Consider the following 22354-nt stretch of genomic DNA (forward strand, 5'->3'; position numbering starts at 1 on the left):
TTTTCAGAACATATGTAGGCTAAGATAAAGCATATAAATACATGATGGGTAGTAGTAGATGTCAGGAGATTATGAGTCCAAATGGCTAAACGGTAGGAACATTATTTTTCCCCAAATTCTTATGTTCCTGAGATAAGGATGCTGGGGGTAGAGGGCAATAGCAGAATGGAACTGCCCTTAAAAATGACCTGATGCTTCCGATAATCAATTAGCCATTTCTTGTCTCGTGAACGTAACCAATCTGCCTGTCTAATCTTCCTTGCAAGGTTGTTGTTTTGTTTTTTAAAAAAAGGAAAGTAACATTATCTGAATTACTTTCAGCACCCTAAAGCAACAATGGAATGAAATACAGGTAGCCCTGAACTTCATGACAAGGATTTTCGTCGCTAAGCAAAAGACTTGTTCAGTGAATGGCACCTGATGTTGTGACCTTTTTTTTTTTTTTGCCAGGCAAGATCGCTACAGCTTTTAAAGGGAATCGTGAGGACGTTAAACGAATCCAGCTTCCTCCGTTGACTTCGTTGGGAAGGCAGCTGGGAAGGTCACAAATGGCAGTCACGTAACGCACACACTCCCTCCCAGACACTGCAACCACTGTAAATGGAGGCCAGCGCCCAAATATTCATCGCGTGACCATGGGGATGCTGCAACAGTTGTACAGTATGTGCAAGGACCAGTTGTAAATCACTTTGTTCATTGCTCTCTGAGCTGGGTGGTTTTCTTGCAGACGTTTCATGACCCAACTAGGTAACATCATCAGGGCTAGAAGGGAATGGGGTTTGTGGAGAGGAGGAGGACGACGACTGTGGGGTCCTTGGTGCTCTCTGAGCTTGTTTGTTTTCCTGCCGATGTTTCATGACCCAAATAGGTAACATCATCAGGGCTAGAAGAGAGTGGGGTGTGCAAAGGGGAAGAGGAGAAGGAGGAGGAGGAGGACTGTGGGATCCGTGGTGCTCTCTGAACTTGGTGGTTTTCTGGCAGACGTTTCATGACCCAAACTAGGTAACATCATCAGGGCTAGAAGGGAGGAGGAGGAGGAGGAGGAGGAGGAGGATTGTTGGGTCCTTGCTGCTCTCTGAGCTTGGTTGTTTTCTTGCAGACGTTTCATGACTCAACTAGGTAACATCATCAGGGCTAGAAGGGAGGGGGGTTTGAAGAGTGGAGAAGGAGGAAGAGGATTGTGGGATGTTTGGTGCTCTCTGAGCTCAGTTGTTTTCTTGTGGATGTTTCATTAGCCAGCTAGGTAACATCATCAGGGCTAGAGGGAGGGAGGTTTGGAAAGTGGGGAGGAGAAAGGTAACATCATCAGGGCTAGAAGAGAGTGGGGTGTGCAAAGGGGAAGAGGAGAAGGAGGAGGAGGAGGACTGTGGGGTCCGTGGTGCTCTCTGAACTTGGTGGTTTTCTGGCAGACGTTTCATGACCCAAACTAGGTAACATCATCAGGGCTAGAAGGGAGGAGGAGGAGGAGGAGGAGGAGGAGGATTGTTGGGTCCTTGCTGCTCTCTGAGCTTGGTTGTTTTCTTGCAGACGTTTCATGACCCACCTAGGTTACATCATCAGTGCTAGAAGAGAATGGGGGATGCGGAGAGGAGGAGGAGAAGGAGGAGGAGGAGGAGGGCTGTAATGTCCTTGGTGCTCTCTGAGCTTTGTGGTTTTCTTGCAGATGTTTCATTGGCACTGAGCAAGTACTTCCAGTCTTCCAGTATTTGAGGGGCTATCACTTGAGGGGGGGGCGACCTATTCTCCAAAGCACCTGAACGCAGGACAAGGAGTAATGGGTGGGAGATCATCGAAGAGAGAGGGTCTCCTTGCTCAAGCAGCGGGTTGGACAAGAAGACCTCCAAGGTACCCTTCCAAGCCTACCATTTAATGTTTCATTTGTATTCTGCGGTCCAAATGAGTATAGGAACAGAGAGCAAAACCCCACTCCCTTCTCGCACTGATGATGTTACCTATTCTGGTAAAGAGATGTCGCCAAGAAAAGCATCATGGAGGACACCGAAGACCCCCCACACACACATCAACGATGCTCATCAGCAAGGGAGGGATATGGGGTGGGGGACTCCCAAGGCCGCTTCCTGTTCCAGAATATTACTTTTCAACCAGTGGTACGGGTACCACCTGTGGTACATTGGCACCTGGCAGGTGGTATGCGACCATCCCAGAAACGTGGCAGCGGGGGAGGGGAATGAGCTGAACCGGTCATCAAGTTTTTGACCCCTTGCTAGGCAACTGGGTGGTCCTGGGATGTCGCCAGTCTCCTAAAAGTGGTGCACTGGGTGAAAAGGTTGAGAAGCCCTGCTTTATGCCACAGCGACTAGGAAGGCAAGGAAGGAAGGAAGAGAGAGTAAATGGCTTGGGTCCGGGATATCTGAGGGAACACCTGCTGCCGGCATCAAGCTCCCTTCGTCCAGTGCGCTCCCATGGGGAGGGTCTTCTCAGGGTGCCACCGGTAAGAGATTGCCGGCGGACGACACCCAGGGGTAGGGCCTTCTCAGTGGGGGCGCCTGCCCTTTGGAACCAGCTGCCAGTGGAGCTGAGGACCGCCCCCGACCTCCGTTCATTCCGCCGGGACCTGAAGACCTGGCTCTTCGAGCTCTCTGGCCCAGGCTGAGAATTTTAATTTTAATTTGAATTTTAACTGGGGTTTTATTTGTTCAGGGACGGATATAATTTTTTTAAATTGTTTTTAACTTTTGTATTTTTGTTTTTAATCACCCTGTAAACCGCCCTGAGTCCTTCGGGGGGGGGGGGGGGAGAAAGGGCGGTATATAAATGTAATAAAATAAATAAATAAAATAAAAAACAATTAGAGAACAAGGAGGAGGAGGAAGAGGAAGAGGTGCGCCCTCCTCGCCCCTCTCTCACACTGATTGATAGCAGCGATTCGGAGGGCAGGCAAAAACACACAGATGCAAACCATTACCCTATTTTTGTAGGCAAGGAGTGAGGTGGGTGGTAACTGAGAAAATTTTGAAAAGGTTGGAAGTGGGGGGGGGAAGGAGGGGGAGGGAAGGAATAAGGCAAACGCCCGCAATAGTCCAAGGCCTTTTATTCCCTCTACCTCCCTCTCTTCATTCCTCTCTTAAAAGCATCGTCCCCTCAACATCACACAACAACACAAAAAAACGTTGGCCACATGAGAAACTTTCCAAGGCCCGAAGGGAGGCTTTTGATTCCAGACTGCTCTGGGCATTAGCAAGGACGTAATAATTAGGGTAAAAAGTTCAACCGCAGCTCTGCGTCTGCCCAGCTGCCAGAAATAAAGATTTCCTTCCCTTCCCCTGGCTTACTTAATTCTCTACCCGCCCGGCTGCCTGCCTGCCTGCCTTGCCTCAGAAAGAAAGACCAGATTGAAAACAATTTGGGGCTTCGCGGATCCCCCCCCCCCCGGCTCTTCTAATTAGCTTGATCGCAAAGTTTGCGTTATTTAATAAATTAAAGGGCTTGGGGGGGGTTGTTTTGTTTTTTCTTGAAAGGTAGGCTTTGGGGCCAAGGTGATGGCTCCCTTGCAGGAATAGGGATTATCACTTAAGCTGTCCCTTGCCGGTGTGTGTGTGTGTGTGTGTGTGTGTGTGTGTGTGTGTGTGTGTGTGTAGAGAGGGGCAGGTGGGGGAAGGGAGCCGGGAGTCTCTTCTGGCCGGCAGTTATATTTTGGTTTAATTTTCTGGTGTCAATGGGTAATTGCTAAACACATTGGTTTGTGCTTTAAATTGTAAGCCGCCATGAGTCTTCGGAGAAGGGCGGGATATCAATGGGATTAAAATAAAAAAATAAATAATTGTCAAAAGAAAGGCAGGCACCCTGAGGGGGGGGGAAGGAGAGAAACAACCTTAGAACTAAGGAGGAATTTCCTGACAGTGGGGACAATTAATCAGTGGAACAGCTTTGCCACCAGAAGTTGTAAATGCTCCAACACTGGAAGCTGTTAAGAAGAGACTGGACAACCATCAGAAATGAGCAGGGGGTTGGACTAGAAGACCTCCAAGGTCCCTTCCAACTCTGTTTCTATTCTGTTCTGTTCTGTTCTGTTCTATTCCAGTCTAGTCTAGTCTATTCCGTTCTTTCATTATTCCATTCCATTCTCTATTCTATTCTATTCTATTCTATTCTATTCTATTCTATTCTATTCTATTCTATTCTATTCCCTATTCTGTTCTATTCTATTCTATATTTTCTATTCTATTCAATTCTATTTTCTATTTCTTATTCTATTCTATTTCTATTCTATTTCTTATTCTATTCCTTATTCTATTCTATTCTATATAAAGATTCTATTCTATTCTATTCTATTCTATTCTATTCTATTCTATTCTAGTCTAGTCTATTCTATTCTATTATTTCTTATTCTATTCTAATTCTATTCTATTTCTTATTCTATTCTATTCTATTCTATTCTATTCTATTTCTTATTCTATTCTAATTTTATTCTATTTCTTATTCTATTCCTTATTCTATTCTATTCTATTCTATTCTATTTCTTATTCTATTCTATTTCTATTCTATTTCTTATTCTATTCCTTATTCTATTCTATTCTATATAAAGATTCTATTCTATTCTATTCTATTCTATTTCTTATTCTATTCTATTCTATTCTATTCTATTCTATTCTATTCTATTTCTTATTCTATTCCTTATTCTATTCTATTCTATATAAAGATTCTATTCTATTCTATTCTATTCTATTCTATTCTATTCTATTCTATTCTATTCTATTCTATTCACAGCTCAAGACACATTGTGGGGGCAATCTCTGCACACATCCCTGCATCATTTCAAATGTAAGCATGTGAAACGGGCACAGCTTTAATTTCAGCGTATTTTTATTCTTCCGTGTGGATTTGTGCAGAGGACTGCTCTCATCCCTGCTGCACAGATCTAGTGTTGCACAAGGTTTGGCTCAGAAAACCCCAGGATACAAGGGGAACCTGGAAAGGAGAAAGGTGTCCTTCAAGGCTTGCGGACTTTCAACTCCCCGAATTCGCAGGCCAGCCATGCTGGCTGGGGGAAAACTGGGAGTCGAAGTCCATACATCTTAAAGCGGCCAAGCTTGAGAATTCTGGGAGGTGAAGTCCGCCAGGTTGCCAAGGTTGGACACCTCTGCTGTGAAGTATGGCACGTTTAGGCTGATTTGCAACAGAAGAAAGCGGGGCCAGGCAGAACAAATATAAGGCATTCGGACCGGAGACAATGTCCTTCTCTTTCTTTTCCGACTGTCAATGCGACTTAGATCACGGATGAACGTGCTCTGGAAGTCGCTGTAGATCTGTCAGTGATTTTTTTTTTTTACTTTTCATTTAGTTTTTTTTTTGCTTTCAGAGCATCCTTGAATAAAGAACACTTTTCTGAAACGCATCCAGCTGAAACAATTAAAAGCAAAGAAAACGCATTTTATTGGCCCTTGGGGAATTCTCTCCTTCCTTCCTTCCTCCTTTATTCCGGAGCCATAAATATTTCATAAGAGTCAGCAGTCAGGAACGGCAGGTGAGGAGGACTGGAACTACAGCTACGCACTCTCTTGAAGCCAACAGGACTGAAAACTGGAGCATCTTCTAGCAATGGAAAACCCAGCGCCCTCCTCCCTTCCAGCACTGATGACGTTACCTAGTTGGGTCCTGAAACGTCTGCAAGGAAACAGCCAAGATCGGAGTGCACCAAGGACCCCACAGGTCAACCCTGAGCTACAAATATTCTCTTCTATTGATACAGGGAGGGCTACAAAAGACTTCCCAAACTTAGCCCAAACTGCCTGAGCGCATTTGCCTTGACTTGGATTCTCTGGCCCTGCTCTTGGCTGGGAATTTATACAGTAAGTTCCCTCTTGGATAGGTATCTACAGCAGCGCTTCTCCACCTTGGCCATTTTAAGATGTTAAAGACTTCCAATTCCCAGAATTCCCCAGCCAGCCGTGTTGGGAGTTTTAGAAGTCCACCCATCATGCTTGGCTGGGGAATTCTGGGAACTGAAGTCCACGCGTCTTAAAGTGGCCAAGGTTGAGCAACAGGATAATTCTGTCTTGACGCTCAACAGGCCCCTCTTTGTTTTTCAAACGTTCACAGTTAAGATCATGATTTGGTGTCCAATACAAAAGCGGGATGATAGTTACAGGAAAAATAAACCTACATTTAGACACAGATCAAGCACGAGGAATCTTTTTTCCTAAGCTATTCAAGCTTGACACCCAATCTGAAAAAAGGAGAAATGCTTGGGCACTGCTGAAGGAGAGACAGAACAGCTTTCTCTTCTCTCCATAACTTTTGTGATAGAGAACAGAGAACACAGTACAGAATAACAGAGCTGGAAGGGACCCTGGAGGTCATCTAGTCCAACCCCCTGCTCAAGCAGAAGACCTATGCCGTTTCAGACAAAGGACTGTCCAGTCTCTTCTTAAAAAACCTCCAACGATGGAGCACCTACAACTTCTGAAGGCAACAACAAAAGGCTTCAGAAAGATTAGCATCCCTCCCAGCCCCATCATGCTCATAAGCCCCCCCAAATACTAAAATATTAAAAATAATCTACAACATATAAAGAAACTGGTGACCTAAAACAACAAACGACTAGAGATTTGAGATGTTCAATGATCCAGGTCATGGTTGTACCAAAGGGGCTTTTTCCAAAAGGCGACTGGTTGTTTTTTTCCCTTTGAAAATGTTTCACTTCTCATCTAAGAAGCTTCTTCGGTTAGAACTGAAGCTCAATTTTTATGAGATAAAAACTGATTTTTCACGGTGGAAAACTCCACACGACAAAAAAAAGACCCTTTTGGCTGTCCACCACAACTCCCAGGCTGCATGAAAATACGGCCAATCCCCGAACTACAGGTTGTTCCCAACTTACAACGGTTCATTTGATGACCATTCAAAGAGGCAACGGAACTGAAAAAGAGTGACTTATGACCATTTTTCACACTTACGACCATTGCAGCATCCCCACGTCACCTGAACAAACTCCATACACTTGGCAACTGATTCATATTCCTGACGGCTGCAGTGTCCCAAGGCCAAAACTCACGACAACTGTCTTTTTTTTTAATTATTATTATTATTATTATTATTATTATTATTATTATTATTATTATTATTATTATTATTATTATTATTATTATTATTATTATTATTATTTATTGCATTTATATACCGCCCTTTCCCTGAGGACTCAGGGCGGTTTACAGGGAGTTAAAAATCAACCATACAAAAGTTAAAAAACCAATTTAAAAAGATTAAACCAACCCTGTACAATTAAAAACCCCAATTAAAATAAATTTCTCCTCAGCCTGGGCCCGAGAGCTCAAAGAGCCAGGTCTTCAGGCCCCGGCGGAATGATCGGAGGTCGGGGGCAGTCCTCAGCTCCACCGGCAGCTGGTTCCAGAGGGCAGGCGCCCCCACTGAGAAGGCCCTATCCCTGGGTGTCACCCGCCGGCAATCTCTTACCGGTGGGACCCTGAGCAGACCCTCCCTGTGGGAGCGCACTGGGCGAAGGGCATTTGATGCCGGCAGCAGGTGTTCCCTCAAATACCCCGGACCCAGGCCATGTAGGGCTGTATAGGTGATAACCAGCACCTTGAATTTCACCCGGAGGGCAACCGGAAGCCAATGCAGCTCGCGGAGTAGAGGTGTTACATGGGAGTATCGGGAGACCCCCATTACAACTCGCGCGGCCGCATTCTGCACCAGTTGAAGCCTCCGAGTGGTCTTCAAGGGCAGCCCCATGTAGAGAGCGTTACAGTAGTCCAAACGGGAGGTCACAAGCGCATGAGTAACTGTGCGTAGGGCGTCTCGGTCCAGATAGGGACCTGCTTGGCAACAGGAATTTTGGGCTCAACGGTGGTCGTAAGTCGAGGACTATCGGTATTTTTCCCATCAGCGATAACGTCCAACTTGCTCCTAATGGGCACCAATGCGGGCATTTTGTTCCAACTATTAAGCAAGAAGCTGGGAATATTGTGTCAACCCGCAAACTACGTGTCCCAAACGCCTTTTCCGTTCGCGATGAGGAATAAAACGTGCTACTTTCAGAAAAATCTAGCCTGGGCTGCAAATAAACTTTGGGGCAAGGTAAAGAAGAAATGAATATGGCAAAATTTCCTGAACTGAGTATAAGATGTCTGAAATCAAATGGAATTTGCGGTTTGAAGCTGGCTGTTGCCGGCTGTTTTCACTGGGTGAGTTCCACCCTCTCGGCCCGGACAACAGGATTTCCCCTATAGGTCCCCACAGAGCATTTAATTTGGGGGGAAGTGAGCAAGTTTTAATTTAAATCTGATTTTTTTTTTAAGCGCTGGGAATTAATGGGGAGGGGACCGTAAAAGAGGTTAAGAGAGAGAAGGATCATGAAATTAGTTTTACCGATGTGTAATCGATACTTATTTACTGAAATTCCCTTTTCCCTTTAAAAAATAAAATGGGGATTGGGTAGATGTTCTTCATAAGGAGCTATTTTTCATAAAAAAAATCCCGGATTATTCCCAAAGAAAACTCAACTGGAAGGCTATTTAAGAAACACAAACGCAGCTTTCTTTTTTGTTTTTTTGTTTTACAGATTCCTTACGTCCATTCCAAAGATGCTCTGAACGTTGAATCAAGATTGGTAAAAAAATAAAAAAATGAACAGCACAGATAGTCCTCGACTTACAGCAGTTCTGTTTGAAGTTACAACTGCACTGAAAAAAGTGACTTACTTATTTATTTATTTATTTATTTATTTATTTATTTATTTATTAATGGGGCTTATATCCCGCCCTATCTCCCGAAGGACTCAGGGAGGCTAACAGCAATAATATACAATAAATACAGAAATTAAGATAAAATTAAAATTAAAGGCCTCTGTACAATAAATTAAAATTAAAAATTAAAATAAATTAAAAATTAGAGTTAAAAATTGTAAACATAATTAAAATAAAAATTAAACATAATTAAATCCCTGTCAGTCCAGGTCAGCCAGTTGAAAAAGGAGTGTTTTGAGGCCGCGGCGAAAGGACTGGAGATCTGGGGCCATCCGAAGCTCAGGGGGGAGCTGGTTCCATAGGGCTGGCGCTCCCACAGAGGCCCTCCCACTGGGGGTCGCCAGCCGACATTGTCTAGCCGACGGTACCCTGAGGAGGCCCTCTCTGTGTGAACGTACTGGGCGATGGGAATTCGTTCCCGGTAGCAGATGGTCCTGCAAGTATCCCAGGCCTAAGCCATGTAGGACTTATGACTTATGACTTATGACTGTTTGTCACACTTAACAACCGTTACAGCATCCCCACGGTCACGTTAGGAAAATTCAGACGCTTGGCAACTGACCATGAGCATTGCAGTGTCCCAGGGTCACGTGATCCCCTTTTGTGACCTTCTGACAAGCAAAATCAATGAGGAAGCTGGATTCCCTTAACAACCCAGGTTACTAATTTAACAACTGCAATGATTCATTTAACAAGTGTGGCAAGGACGGTTGTAAAATGGGCCAAAACTCATTTAACAAATGTGTTAAGAGTGTGCACAGTCTTATTGTGCAAGATAACCCAGGAGTAAACACAGTAAACAGTGGTCTATATTAAATGGTGGTTTATCTTACTCTATCATACACCGGGAACAATATACACACACGTGCCAATACAGCAGGATCCAACAAACCACAGTTACAGCAGGAAATGGAAGAGAAAGAACATATCAGCGGAGCCTTCCCTTCATACAAAGGCTCTTAAAGAGACTCAGACCCTGCTTTGGTCCTTCCCATCATTACATCTTAAATCTTACATTACATAAGCTGGTTAGCTGTTAAATAAATACCTTGACAAAATGTTTCACTTAGAAACAGAAATTTTAAGCTCAATTGGGGTTGTAAGTCCAGAACTACTTGTATTACTTGCAAAAAAGAAAATCATACGAGGCAGCTTCCACAATTTAAAGTGAAATATCCTTCAATTTTTGCATATCCAATATGGACCTAACTCATAGATATACCTATTTTTAAGGAAGCTTGAGCAAGTGAGTGCATTTTTTTGTCCATGACGTATTGTAAGGTAAAGACCACGGTTGAGTCATGGAGCCTGCAACCATCAATCTCAACATCTCCAACGTAAAAGGGTAAATAAAATAGGTGAGGGGAAAGATGCGCAAGTGAAACTCTAAGGAGTTGCTCAGAATAAATAAAAGAACCATGTTCTGACTTGCTTTGTTTCGAATCTCGCATTAGAGGGTGGCAACTAACATGGTACCTGGTGCCTAGCCAATAAAATAGAAAGAAATTACTTCTTTGAAGGCCAAGAATTAGTCTGGGGCTTTTCAACCAGTGGTACGGGCACCACCTGGGGTACATTGGCACCTGGCAGGTGGTACGCGAACATCCTAGAAAAGGGGTAGCGGGGGAGGGGAATGAGCTGAACTGGTGGCAGCACCGCACAAGCCTGAGCGAGAGACGGCTGGAGCTGCAGGGCTGTCGGGGCTCAGCGGAAGCGCCAGGATCAGCACCAGGATCCAGCTGGAGCTCAGCGCTGATCCTGGCATTTCTGCTGAGCCCAGAAGAAGCGCCGATCAGCTGGAATGTTGCAGCATCTCCAGGGTCTTGTGATTTACATTCAGATGCTTGGCAACTGATTCATATTCATGACGGTCACAGTGTCCCAGGGTCATGTGAAGGGACCAAAACCTGCTGCAACCACCCAGCAAGGGGGGGGAATAAAAACCAAACACCCCCCCACCCCACCCCCGCTGCCAATCCTCAACAGAAATGATAACAATGAAAACCTCGGAAAAGAGGAAAAACGCCGCTGGGCAGGCAGGCGTCTTGCTCGGCTGTGGCTTGGGGGGCACTTTTTTCAGTGCCATGGTAACTTCGAACAGTCACTAAGCGAACTGTTGTAAGTCGAGGACTACCTGTACTTCATCACTTTTTTCCTTTTTTTTTTTTTTTTGGTCATCAAGTTTTTGACACCTTGCTAGGCGACTGGTGGTACCCGGATGTTGCCATCTCCTAAAAGTGGTACAACAGGTGAAAAGGTTGAAAAGCCCTGAATTAGCCGAAGGAGGTTAACACAGGTCAATGCCAAATTTGCAGTCATGGGCTGCCTCCAAGAAACAGCATCTCTTCTCCAAACTTGGAACAGGATCCATGAGTTGCACCAACAACTGTGCAGCCCTGATTGTGAGAGAGATAAAGCAGACCGGGTGTATTTCCACCAAACCTCTGGGGAAGTGGGGGGAAGCAAAGATGGCGAGATAAAATCCCACCCCGCCCGTGGATTTCTGGCTTGCAAAATGAAGGCCCCCTCCACTCAAGTCAGCTTTCCGTCTAAAACAGTTTGGTACTTTTTTTCTCCAATGAAAGCAATCCAGGGCTAAAAGAGTGGGGTACTTTTGAGAAAGACAAGCTGCATTCCCCACCTTCCCCAATTCTACGGGTCGTCCCCAACTTACGACCACCGTTGAGCCCAAAATGTATGTTGCTAAGTGAGAAAATTCATTAAGTGAGTTTTGCCCCATTTTTCGACTTTTCTTGCCCCATTTGCTAAGCGAGTCGCTGCAGTTGTTAAATCAGTAACCCGGTGGTGGGTGAAGTGAATCTGGCTTTCCCCCATTGACTTTGCTTGTCAGAAGGTCGCAAAAAGGGATCACGAGATCCTGGGACACTGCGACCGTCATTAATGTGAGTCAGCTGTCAAGCCTCCGAACGTAAGACTTGTGGACTTCCAGGGCTGGCTGAGGAATTCTGGGAGTAGTTGCCAAGTTTGAAGAGCCCTGTGTTAAATCAATACCTTGACATTTTTCATCAGGGTTGTTAAAGCAAATCACTGCAGTTAAGTGAATCACACAGTCATTAAACGAATCTGGCTTCCCCCATTGACTTGGCTTCTTGAAAGTTGGCTCGGAATGTTGCAAATGGCATTCACATGAGCCCGGGACACTGCTATAAAAACATGCCAGCTGCCAAGCACTCAAATCTTGATCACACGACCATAGGGATGCTGTGTCAGTTTTAAGTGCAAGGACTGGTGGTTAAGTCATTTTCTCCAGTGCCGGTGTCACTTTGAATGGTCACTAAACAAATGGATGCAAGTCAAGGACTGCCCGTAGTTTCACATTATACTAATTGTGTTTTTATACGCATATATTATATGTTATTCCTCGATTATCCGTCGATTTACTTACAAATGTTGCTGCTCTGGCCCCTGCTTTTATAAAATCTGATCAATACAGGTAGTCCTCAACTTACAACAGTTCATTTAATGCCCATTCAAAGTTACAGCAGTGAAACAAAGTGACTTATGACCATTTTTCATACTGGGGTCGCCACAATCCTACTCACCCCACTCGCGCTAGCGTCGTGGTGTCATGCCGGCGCTAGCGTCGCTGCAAGCGCAACATCCCCACTCGCGCTAGCATTGCGGCATTGTGTGGGCGCTCGTGGCCCCGTTTGCATCGCACGTGGAATCACGTCCCCGTTCGCATGTGCGCAGCCCCGTTCGTGCTTGCACAGCCCCGTTTGCGCATGCTCACACGCATAAAGGCGCCTCCACCGCCCCCCGCCTTGGGCCGCCAAGCCAGAAAGGTTGGGGACCCCTGCCCTATTTCCTTCTTTTCATGAATTGCCCAACCAGTGGTGGGATTCAGCTGGTTCGCACCACTTTGGCAGAACCGGTAGCTTAGTTTTGTGTTGCCCAGGTCCAGAACGGACTTCCGGAAGCGGCATCCACACAGAGAACCGGTTGTTCCCATCTTTGAATCCCACCACTGAATCCGACCCTGTGCCGGGTAAACAATGGTTCGCTTTTACCAAGTCACTGAAACAGTTTCCCATGGATTCTCCCTTCTCCCATCCTTGCCACTTGGCTCTTTTTTTTCAAATTCTTTGGGGATACCCAAAGCCGTCCTCTCTTGTTCTATTTCCATCAACTCCTCCTTGCAAATGTTTTCTTCCCTTTTTTTTCTTTTTTTCGTTGCAGGGGAGAAATGGGGGTGGCTCTCCTTCCATTTTGCAAATCTTGTCGTCTTATAAAACCCGCGTCGGCTGGAGCCGTTAACGAAACCAGCATCAAACAGGACCGACAGAATAGACAAATCTGCTTCCCATTTGTACTTCAAGGCTGCGTCCTTTTTGATGGTTGCAACAGGAGGGGGAAGTCACCGTCATCGGCATGTAACACAGTGAAGCTGAGCAAACTTAATTATTCCAACTCAGGGACTTTTTCTGTGCAGATCAAGTGCCCAAATCAAGTCTTGTCTGAAGCTTCAATGAGAGACTTTGAAGTCGACAAGAACTCAGCTTCTTTCAGTGTGGAAGGAAGAGGGTCCACTGGATCAAGGGGTGCAAAACGTACAGGCCGGGGCTGTCACGCAAATCTACAACCATCTCTTTTGTGATCCCAGAACCCTTCTCTTAGTACAGGGGTAGGCAACCTTGGTTCTTTGATGACTCGTGGACTTCAACTCCCAGAATTCCTGAGCCAGCAGGGTTCAGCTTGGAAACCTCTCCCTTTCTCCTCAGAGTGGCTGGCTCAGGAATTCTGGGAGTTGAAGTCCACGAGTCATCAAAGGGCCCAGTTTGAAGACCCCTGGACTAGAAGACCTCCAAGGTCCCTTCCAACTCTGTTAGTCTATGTTCTATGTTCAATTACATGAAACATTGTGGACTTCAACTCCCAGAATTCCTGAGCCAGCCATGCTGAGGAGAAATGGAGAGGTTTCCATGCTGAGCCATGCTGGATCAGGAATTCTGGGAGTTGAAGTCCTTGAGTCATAAAAGAGGCAAGCTTGCCTACCCCTGTCCTTAATAAAGGTAAGGTAAAGGTAAAGGTTCCCCAGCAGATGCGTGCTAGTCGTTTCCGACTCTAGGGGCCGGTGCTCATCTCCGTTCCAAAGCCGAAGAGCCAACACTTGTCCGAGGACGTCTCCGTGGTCATGTGGCCAGCATGACTAGACGCCAAAGGCGCACGGAACGCTGTTACCTTCCCACCGTAGTGGTCCCTATTTTTCTACTTGCATTTTTATGTGCTTTCGAACTGCTAGGTTGGCAGAAGCTGGGGTGAGTAACAGGCGCTCACTGTTACGCGGCACTCAGGATTCAAACCGCCAAACTGCCGACCTTCTAATCGACAAGCTCTGCATCCTAACTCATTGAGCCACCGCGTCCCTTTTATTTCCTTAGTACATGAGAACAAAATGAGGGACTATCCCATTTTCATACCTGATCACGACCACAACTGTGACTCTGGGCAGCAAATATAGGATTAAAAATCAACACCCACCCACAAAAAAATAATAATCACATACCGGTAGTCTTCAACTTACGGTGACAATTGAGCCCAACATTTTTTGTTGCTAAATGAGACATTTTGCCCCATTTTGCAACATCGCTGCAGTGATTAAGTTAGTAAGTTGGTTGTCCAGTGAATCTGGCTTCCCCAAGGACTTTGCTTGTCAGAAGGTCGCAAAAGTGACCCCATGACCCTGGGACACTTGCAACCGTCATAAATGTGAGTCAGCTGCTTACTGTCTGAATTTTGATCAGGTGACCCTGGGGGATGCTGCAACGATCGTAAAGTGTGAAAAAACAGTAATAAGCCACTTGCCGTTGTAACCTCAAATGGTCATTAAATGAACCGTTGTAAGTCAAGGACTACATGCACAGATAGTCCTAACTTTTTGGTCACCACGATGTAAAAAAGATGTTGACTCAGAGAAGAGCAACAAAGATGATTAGGGGACTGGAGGCTAAAACATAAAAGGAACGGTTGCTGGAATTGGGGATGTCCCGTTTAATGAAGAAAAGGATGAGGGGGGACATTATAGCAGCCTTCCAGTATCTCAGGGGCTGCCCCAAAGAAGAGGGAGTCAAGCTATTCTCCAAAGCTCCTGAAAGCAGGACAAGAAGCAACGGATGGAAACTAGTCAAGGAGAGAATCAACCTAGAACTAAGGAGAAACTTCCTGACAGTTAGAACAATTAACCAGTGGAACAACCTGCCTCCAGAAGCTGTGAATGGAGTCTGGAGGATAAACCATAAGATGATCAACTGAAGGAGACACTGGAAGTTTTGAAGAAGAGACTGGACAGCCATTTGACTGAAATGGTATAGGCGGGGTTTCCTGCCTGAGCAGGGGGTTGGACTAGATGACCTCCAAGGTCCCTTCCAAATAATAATAATAATAATTATTATTATTATTATTATTATTATTATTATTATTATTATTATTATTATTATTATTATTATTATTATTATTATTATTATTATTATTATTATTATGAGTGAACCCCTACAGCTTTGCAGATGGCACAGGAGCCTGAATGTTGGTGGCAGAGGAAACTATGACTCGGTTCTGAAGGAAGCAGAAACCTTCTGTAGATCTCGTTCAGTAGCCACAACTTCATACCCAGAAAGCTTTGTGGATAGAGGCAAGGCAGGGAACTCTAGCCCAGGGCAGGCAACTCTTGATTGCCAGCAACCCTTTAGGTTCTCCATCGTATAATCCTTCCTGTACTTTGATTGTTTAACGGGAGGGCTGCCAAGGGCTGCACCAAGCAGGGGAACACTGAGGTCCTGCCATTCCCTTGAAGTCATCTGAAGCAGAACTGCTCTTTCTGGCAGTGAATTAAAACCTGGAGTCCATTCCGGGCCACCGGTGTGGCTGTTGACCTGCATTCTACTTGCCTTCGCGACATCTTGCCCTTGACTAGGAAGACCACACCATCCTTAAGCGGGAGACCGCTTAAAAAGTCACGTTGTGACTGGAAAGCTTCAAAAGCTATTCCTGGAACTGGGAAAGTTAATAGGGGTAGTCCTTGACTTACAACCATTTGTCTAGTAGTGGCTGTTCAAAGTTACAATGGCACTTTAAAAAAACCATTTTTTTACACTTTTGCTGTTGTTAGTTGCGAAGTCGTGTCCGACCCATCGCGACCCTATGGACAACGTTCCTCCAGGCCTTCCTGTCCTCTACCATCTTCTGGAGTCCATTTAGGTTCACGCCTATTGCTTCGGTGACTCCATCCAGCCACCTCATTCTCTGTCGTCCCCTTCTTCTCTTGCCCTCCATCTTTCCCAGCATTAGGCTCTTCTCCAGCGAGTCCTTCCTTCTCATTAGGTGGCCAAAATATTTGAGTTTCAGCTTCAGGATCTGGCCTTCTAAAGAGCAGTCGGGGTGGATCTCCTCTAGGACCGACCGGTTTGATCGCCTTGCAGTCCAAGGGACTCGCAGGAGTCTTCTCCAGCACCAGAGTTCAAAGGCCTCTGTTCTTTGGCGCTCAGCCTTTCTTATGGTCCAACTTTCGCAGCCATACATTGCAACTGGGAAGACCATGGCCTTGACTATACACACTTTTTTCGCACTTTAACAACTGTTATAGTATTCCCACGGTCATGTGATCAAAATTTAGATGCTTGGCAACTGACTCATGTTTATGATGGCTGCAGGGTCCCGAAAACATGTCATCACCGTTTGCGACCTTCTGACAAGCAAACTCAATGGGGAAGCCAGATTCACTTAACAACTGGGTTACTTACTTAGCAATCCCAGAGAGGTGGTTTACGTGGAGAGGTCCTTCATTTTTATTTCCAAACAACCACCCCGTGAGGGTTTTTTAGGGCAGAAAGAGGCTGCAGGCAGTCCTCAACCTGCAACCATTCGTGTAGTGACTGTTCAAAGTTATAACAGTACTGGAAAGAGTGAAGTATGACCGGCTTTCACACTTACAACCGTTGCAGCATCCTCATGGTCACGTGGACAAAATTCAGACACCTGGCAACTGACTCATATTTATGACAGTTCCAGAGTCCCGGGGTCACGTGGTCCCCTTTTGCGACCTTCTTACCAGCAAAGTCAATGGGGAAGCCAGATTCACTTAACAACCGTGTTACTAACTTAACAACTGCAGTGATTCACTTAACAACGGTGGCAGGAAAGGTTGCAAAATCACTTAAACAATTGTCTTGCTTAGCAAATGGAAATTTTGGGCTCAGCTGTGGTCATAAGTCGAAAGGGCTACCTGTAATTGCTCCCAAATTTCCCTGATGAGTTTTCAGGGCTGAGGTTGAACTTAAATCTGGATCTGTCCAGTCCTGATCCAACACTTTAACCATACACTACAGCAGGGGTAGGCAACCTTGGCTGTTTTATGACTCGTGGACTTCAACTCCCAGAATTCCTGAGCCAGCATAGCTCAGCATGGAAACCTCTCCCTTTCTCCTCAGCATGGCTGGCTCAGGAATTCTGGGAGTTGAAGTCCACGAGTCATGAAGGGGCTATAATTCCCCATGCTGGCTCAGGAATTCTGGGAGTTGAAGTCTATTGCCCTAATTCAGGGGTAGGCAACCTTGGCTGTTTTATGACTCGTGGACTTCAACTCCCAGAATTCCTGAGCCGGCATGGCTGAGCTTGGAAACCTCTCCCTTTCTCCTCAGCGTGGCTGGCTCAGGAATTCTGGGAGTTGAAGTCTATTGCCCTAATTCAGGGGTAGGCAACCTTGGCCCTTTTATGACTTGTGGACTTCAACTCCCAGAATTCCTGAGCCGGCATGGCTGATCTTGGAAACCTCTCCCTTTCTCCTCAGCATGGCTGCTCAGGAATTCTGGGAGTTGAAGTCCACGAGTCATGAAGGGGCTATAATTCCCCATGCTGGCTCAGGAATTCTGGGAGTTGAAGTCTATTGCCCTAATTCAGGGGTAGGCAACCTTGGCCCTTTTATGACTCGTGGACTTCAACTCCCAGAATTCCTGAGCCGGCATGGCTGATCTTGGAAACCTCTCCCTTTCTCCTCAGCATGGCTGGCTCAGGAATTCTGGGAGTTGAAGTCCACGAGTCATAAAAGAGCCAAGGTTGCCTACCCCTGCACTACAGCATCCATGGCTAGTTCTCTTCCCTCCTTTTTCCTTGTGTCCATTTTTGGATCTCAACCTGACAACAAAGAGAAACTGCTTACTTCAAACCGTTTTTTTTCCCCTGGAGAAAGTAGCATTCTGAAAAGAAAGCCTGGAAAATTAAGGCCAACTGCGCAACTTGGTGCAGAATTTGTCTTTCCTCCCAATTCAGAAGGGATCGGTGCAAATTCCTTTCTATACGTTCCCCCCTAGACAGACATGCTCACGGGGGAAAAAAATCCCGTGTTCTTCTTAGGCTACCTTAGGACCGGCTTAAAGTTAAGAATGAACAAGAGGCAGACTGCAAAGCGTTCAGCTATAGTCCAAGGAGGACATGAAGTTTTTCTGACCAAAAACACTGCCTGTAGGATTATAAACATCCTGACAAGCATATAATCACCAATGTAAACAGCCCTGTAAGCTGTAAACATATCCTAAAGGATAATGTTGCAATAATACAACTTTCAGAATCCCCAAGTAGCATAGCTAATGAGCTGAATAACCTCTTCGCTGATCAAAAATGAGGCTTAAGCGCTCGGCATGACTCTTTGCTTCCATTCTGTGAAAAGCAGATGTTCAGTTGTGCGAATAAGACTGACTCATATATGTCTGTTTACTCTGCATCTACAAAAGATACAAAATTGGGGTTTTCTTGGCCCTGAGTTTGGATTATCGTGAGAGCAGATTTTTTTAAACAGGGATTCATGAGCTCGTGGGTTGCAGTTTGGGTTGTTTTTTTTATTTATGGTACCCGCTATATTTGTTCTTAAACATCTGGTTATTCAGACTCCAACCAGTATTTTAATTATTTTTTTTTTTTAAAAATCATTACAAAGGAGTAAGCTGGGGGAGTCTACTTTCTTGCAGAAATGTAAACAATTACAGCTCCACCTTCAATCTACAACAGTTCAAAGTTATGACGTCACTGAAAAAAGTGACCTACGATCGTTTTTCACACTTACAACCGCTGCCGCCTCCCCAGGGTCGCGTGATCAAAATTTGGGCGCTTGGCAACAGGCATGTACTGATGACGGTTGCAAGGTCGTAAATGTGATCGCCGTTCGTGACTTTCCGACAAGCAAAGTCAATGGGGAAGCCAGATTCACTTAACAACCGTGTTGCTAACTTTAACAACGCCAGTGCTTCACTTAACAACTGTGGCAAAAATAAAAAAGATCGTAAAATGGGGCAAACAACTGTCTTCATTTCGAAACTGAAATTTTGGGCTTGATTGTGATCCTAAGTCAAAGTCTACCTAGTGTTTCCTATCTTTACCGCAACTACGATTACGGAAACCAGAAAAGTTTACAGGACAGGGCTAGAAAAGACCGTAATTAATTAATTACAAGGGCGAGGACGGTGACATTTGTTCAGGAAAAAAAAAACATATACTGTGAAGGAAAGCAGACGTTATTTTGGAGACCGAAACAGGAGCGATCTCTGTCCCAAATTCGTTGCAGACAGAGGTTGACACTCTACGTCGCATAGGAACAAGGTCTGGCCCACACAGGATTTGCCACAATGAGCCAATTAAGTCTTTTAAGGCTCAACCGGGCTCCTCGCTGTCTTTATTGTAACAAGCCAACAAGGCCACAGAGCAGGCCCCCCTCTGGATGTAATCAGCTTACCCAGAAGATCCGATGCTTTTGCACAGAGCGAGCAGAGGTCTCTTCTCGGCAAAGTTGTCGCTCTTCTCGCGATCTGAAGGGAGCAGAACACAAGAGACACGCAAAAGCGTGGGTTACATCTTTGCTGCCCTGAAGGGTTAACCAGACCAGAGGTCAAATGGGCTATAAAGCTGCTATCAACTGATTTGAATCGAATGCTTCATTGGGGCAAACGTGATTAAGATGCATAAGGAATTTGTCTCCGGGTACGGAACTGCTTGGTCTACTTGCAAAGCAACAGAGAGAATAATACGGTAGTAGTAATGATACCAGTAATGGGGTGAAGTGAAGAAGGTAATAAAGAGGATAAGTAACAACACTATAGGGACGCGGTGGCTCAGTGGGTTAGGACGCTGAGCTTGTCGATTAGAAGGTCGGCAGTTTGGCAGGTCGAATCCTGAGTGTTGCGTAACAGAGTGAGCGCCTGTTACTCGTCCCAGCTTCTGCCAACCTAGCAGTTCGAAAGCACGTAAAAATGCAAGTGGAAAAATAGGGACCACTACGGTGGGAAGGTAACAGCGTTCCGTGCGCCTTTGGCGTCTAGTCATGCCGGCCACAGGACCACGGAGACATCCTCGGACAAGCGCTGGCTCTTCGGCTTTGAAACAGAGATGAGCACCGGCCCCTAGAGTCAGAAACGACTGGCACGCATGTGTGGGGGAACCTTTACCTTTTACCTTAACAACACTATAGCTGGACTGTACATGAGATAGAACTAAACATATTAAAGCTAAATACGGTGCAGAGTTTTAAAGGGCCATTAATGTTTTTGCTTAACAAAGCTGTAAATGGCTCACACTGACATAGACAGTTACTTTGGTTCAAGTCAGAGGGGTCCAAACTTGGCAACTTTAAGGCTTGTGGCCTTCTGGCTGAGGAATTCGGGGAGTTGAAGTCCACAGGTTTCAGATGGAAGCACTGCTGATGTTACATAGTTTGGGTCACCAAGAACCACTCACTTCAACCCTGAGCTGCAAATATTATCCTTTATTGGCAATCTCTTCTAAAAACCTCCAGTACTGGAGCACCCACAACTTCTGGAGGCAAGCCGTTCCACTGGTTAATTGTTCTCACTTTCAGGAAATTCCTCCTTAGTTCTAGGTTGCTTCTCTCCTTGATGAGTCTCCATCCGTTGCTTCTTGTCCTGCCTTCAGGCACTTTGGAGAACAGCTTGACTCCCTCTTCTTTGGGGCAGCTCCTGAGATACTGGAACACTGCTATCATGTCCCCCCTTGTCCCTTCTCTTTGTTTCTCAACCTCGGCCACTTTAAGATGGGTGGACTTCAGTTCCCAGAATTTCCCAGCCAATCCAATGCCTGGGATTTCTTGGGAGGGCAAAATCTTCTTCTCAACCCACAGGCTACTTTCCCTTGCTTATCCCTTCCAATCTACTGTAGCAGGAGACATGAACAAAGTCTTAGAGACCTGCCCAAAACCTTCATGGTCTCCTTTTGAAGGTCAAGGTAAGGCTGATGAGTCTCGTTGTCACACCTCCAAGTCTCCCACCTCCTAGTAAGCCTTTGGCGGCAGAGTTTTTCAACCTTGGTTGTCAAGACTGGACTCCCCTAGTTGAAGCGCACTAGCAATGCTCAGAATGAGCTATGACATCACCTGAGCTATCACCTTAAAATCTTTTAACAGTCTTGAATCAGAGTAGTCTGAGGATCACTGTCTTCTCCAAAGGGAGGTCAAGTTCCAAGGCCCTTGTCTGTCTGTCTGTCTGTCTCTCTCTCTCTCTCTCTTTCACTAATAAATATCTCTCTCCTCCTAATTGTTGTTGTTGTTAGCTGCGAAACTGTGTCTGACCCATCACAACCCCATGGACAACGTTCCTCCAGGCCTTCCTGTCCTCTACCACCTGCTGGAGTCCATTTAAGCTCACGCCTCCTGATTCAGTGACTCCATCCAGCCACCTCCTTCTCTGTCGTCCCCTTCTTCTCTTGCCCTCCACCTTTCCCAGCATTAGGCTCTTCTCCAGTGAGTCCTTCCTTCTCCTTAGGTGGCCAAAGGATTTGAGTTTCAGCTTCAGGATCTGGCCTTCTAAAGAGCAGTCAGGGTTGATCTCCTCTAGGACTGACCGGTTTGATCGCCTTGCAGTCCAAGGGACTCGCAGGAGTCTTCTAATTAGTTAGGTACAATTGATAATTGAGGATTATGGCCACATTTCTGCTGAGCCCAGCAGGCCTTTTCTCAATTTCACAGTTTCCTTCTTCTTAGATTGCTTCTGAAGCCATTTCTGCTCAGGGGTGTGTTTCATAAGTCTGTCTATCTATCTATCTATCTATCTATCTATCTATCTATCTATCTATCTATCTATCTATCTATCTATCTATCTATCTATCTACCTATCTGTGTATGTATAATTTATTTTGCATTTTCCTGTATATATCTTATCTGACATACTTTTACCACAACCAGAGATATTTTCACAAAGTGACGCCCAAAGAGTGAAGGGGTTGAGCCTAAGAACTTATAAGCAGCTACTCAGGGATCTCCATAGACTGAGAATCTCCATGGACATTTAGCTGCTCAGGAAGCTAGCCTGGAACAAATGCTTCCTTCAGGTTTAACACAAGTTGCGAAGCAGGAGGGTATTCGGTTTTTCCGTGGACAGGTAGTCAGAGGTGGGATTCAAACACCTGAAGAACCGGTTCTCTGCATGGATACCACTTCCGGAAGTGCGTTCTGAGCCGGGGAGGCCTCCTGGGCCCAGAACGACCCACACAAAGTACGCGGAAGCCACTCAAAACAGACTTCCGGAAGTGGCGTCCACGCACTTTGGGTGGGCCATTCTGGGCCGGGGAGGCCTCCCCAGCTCAGAACACACTTCCGGAAGTGGCATCCATGCACT

General features: G+C 45.6%; 1 protein-coding gene across 1 annotated transcript in view; it reads right to left on the reverse strand.

Annotated features, from left to right (window-relative positions):
* Positions 1–22354, reverse strand: part of BCAS3 (BCAS3 microtubule associated cell migration factor) — a 720894-nt gene that overhangs the window by 634947 nt on the left and 63593 nt on the right. The window contains exon 8 of the mRNA XM_081346686.1: positions 19465–19537. Within this exon, the coding sequence (XP_081202812.1) occupies positions 19465–19537 (73 nt within the window). The remainder of the gene's footprint in view (positions 1–19464; positions 19538–22354) is intronic.

Source organism: Vipera berus (assembly GCF_964194415.1).
Source record: "Vipera berus genome assembly, chromosome: 1".
Classification (NCBI taxonomy): Eukaryota; Metazoa; Chordata; class Lepidosauria; order Squamata; family Viperidae; genus Vipera; species Vipera berus.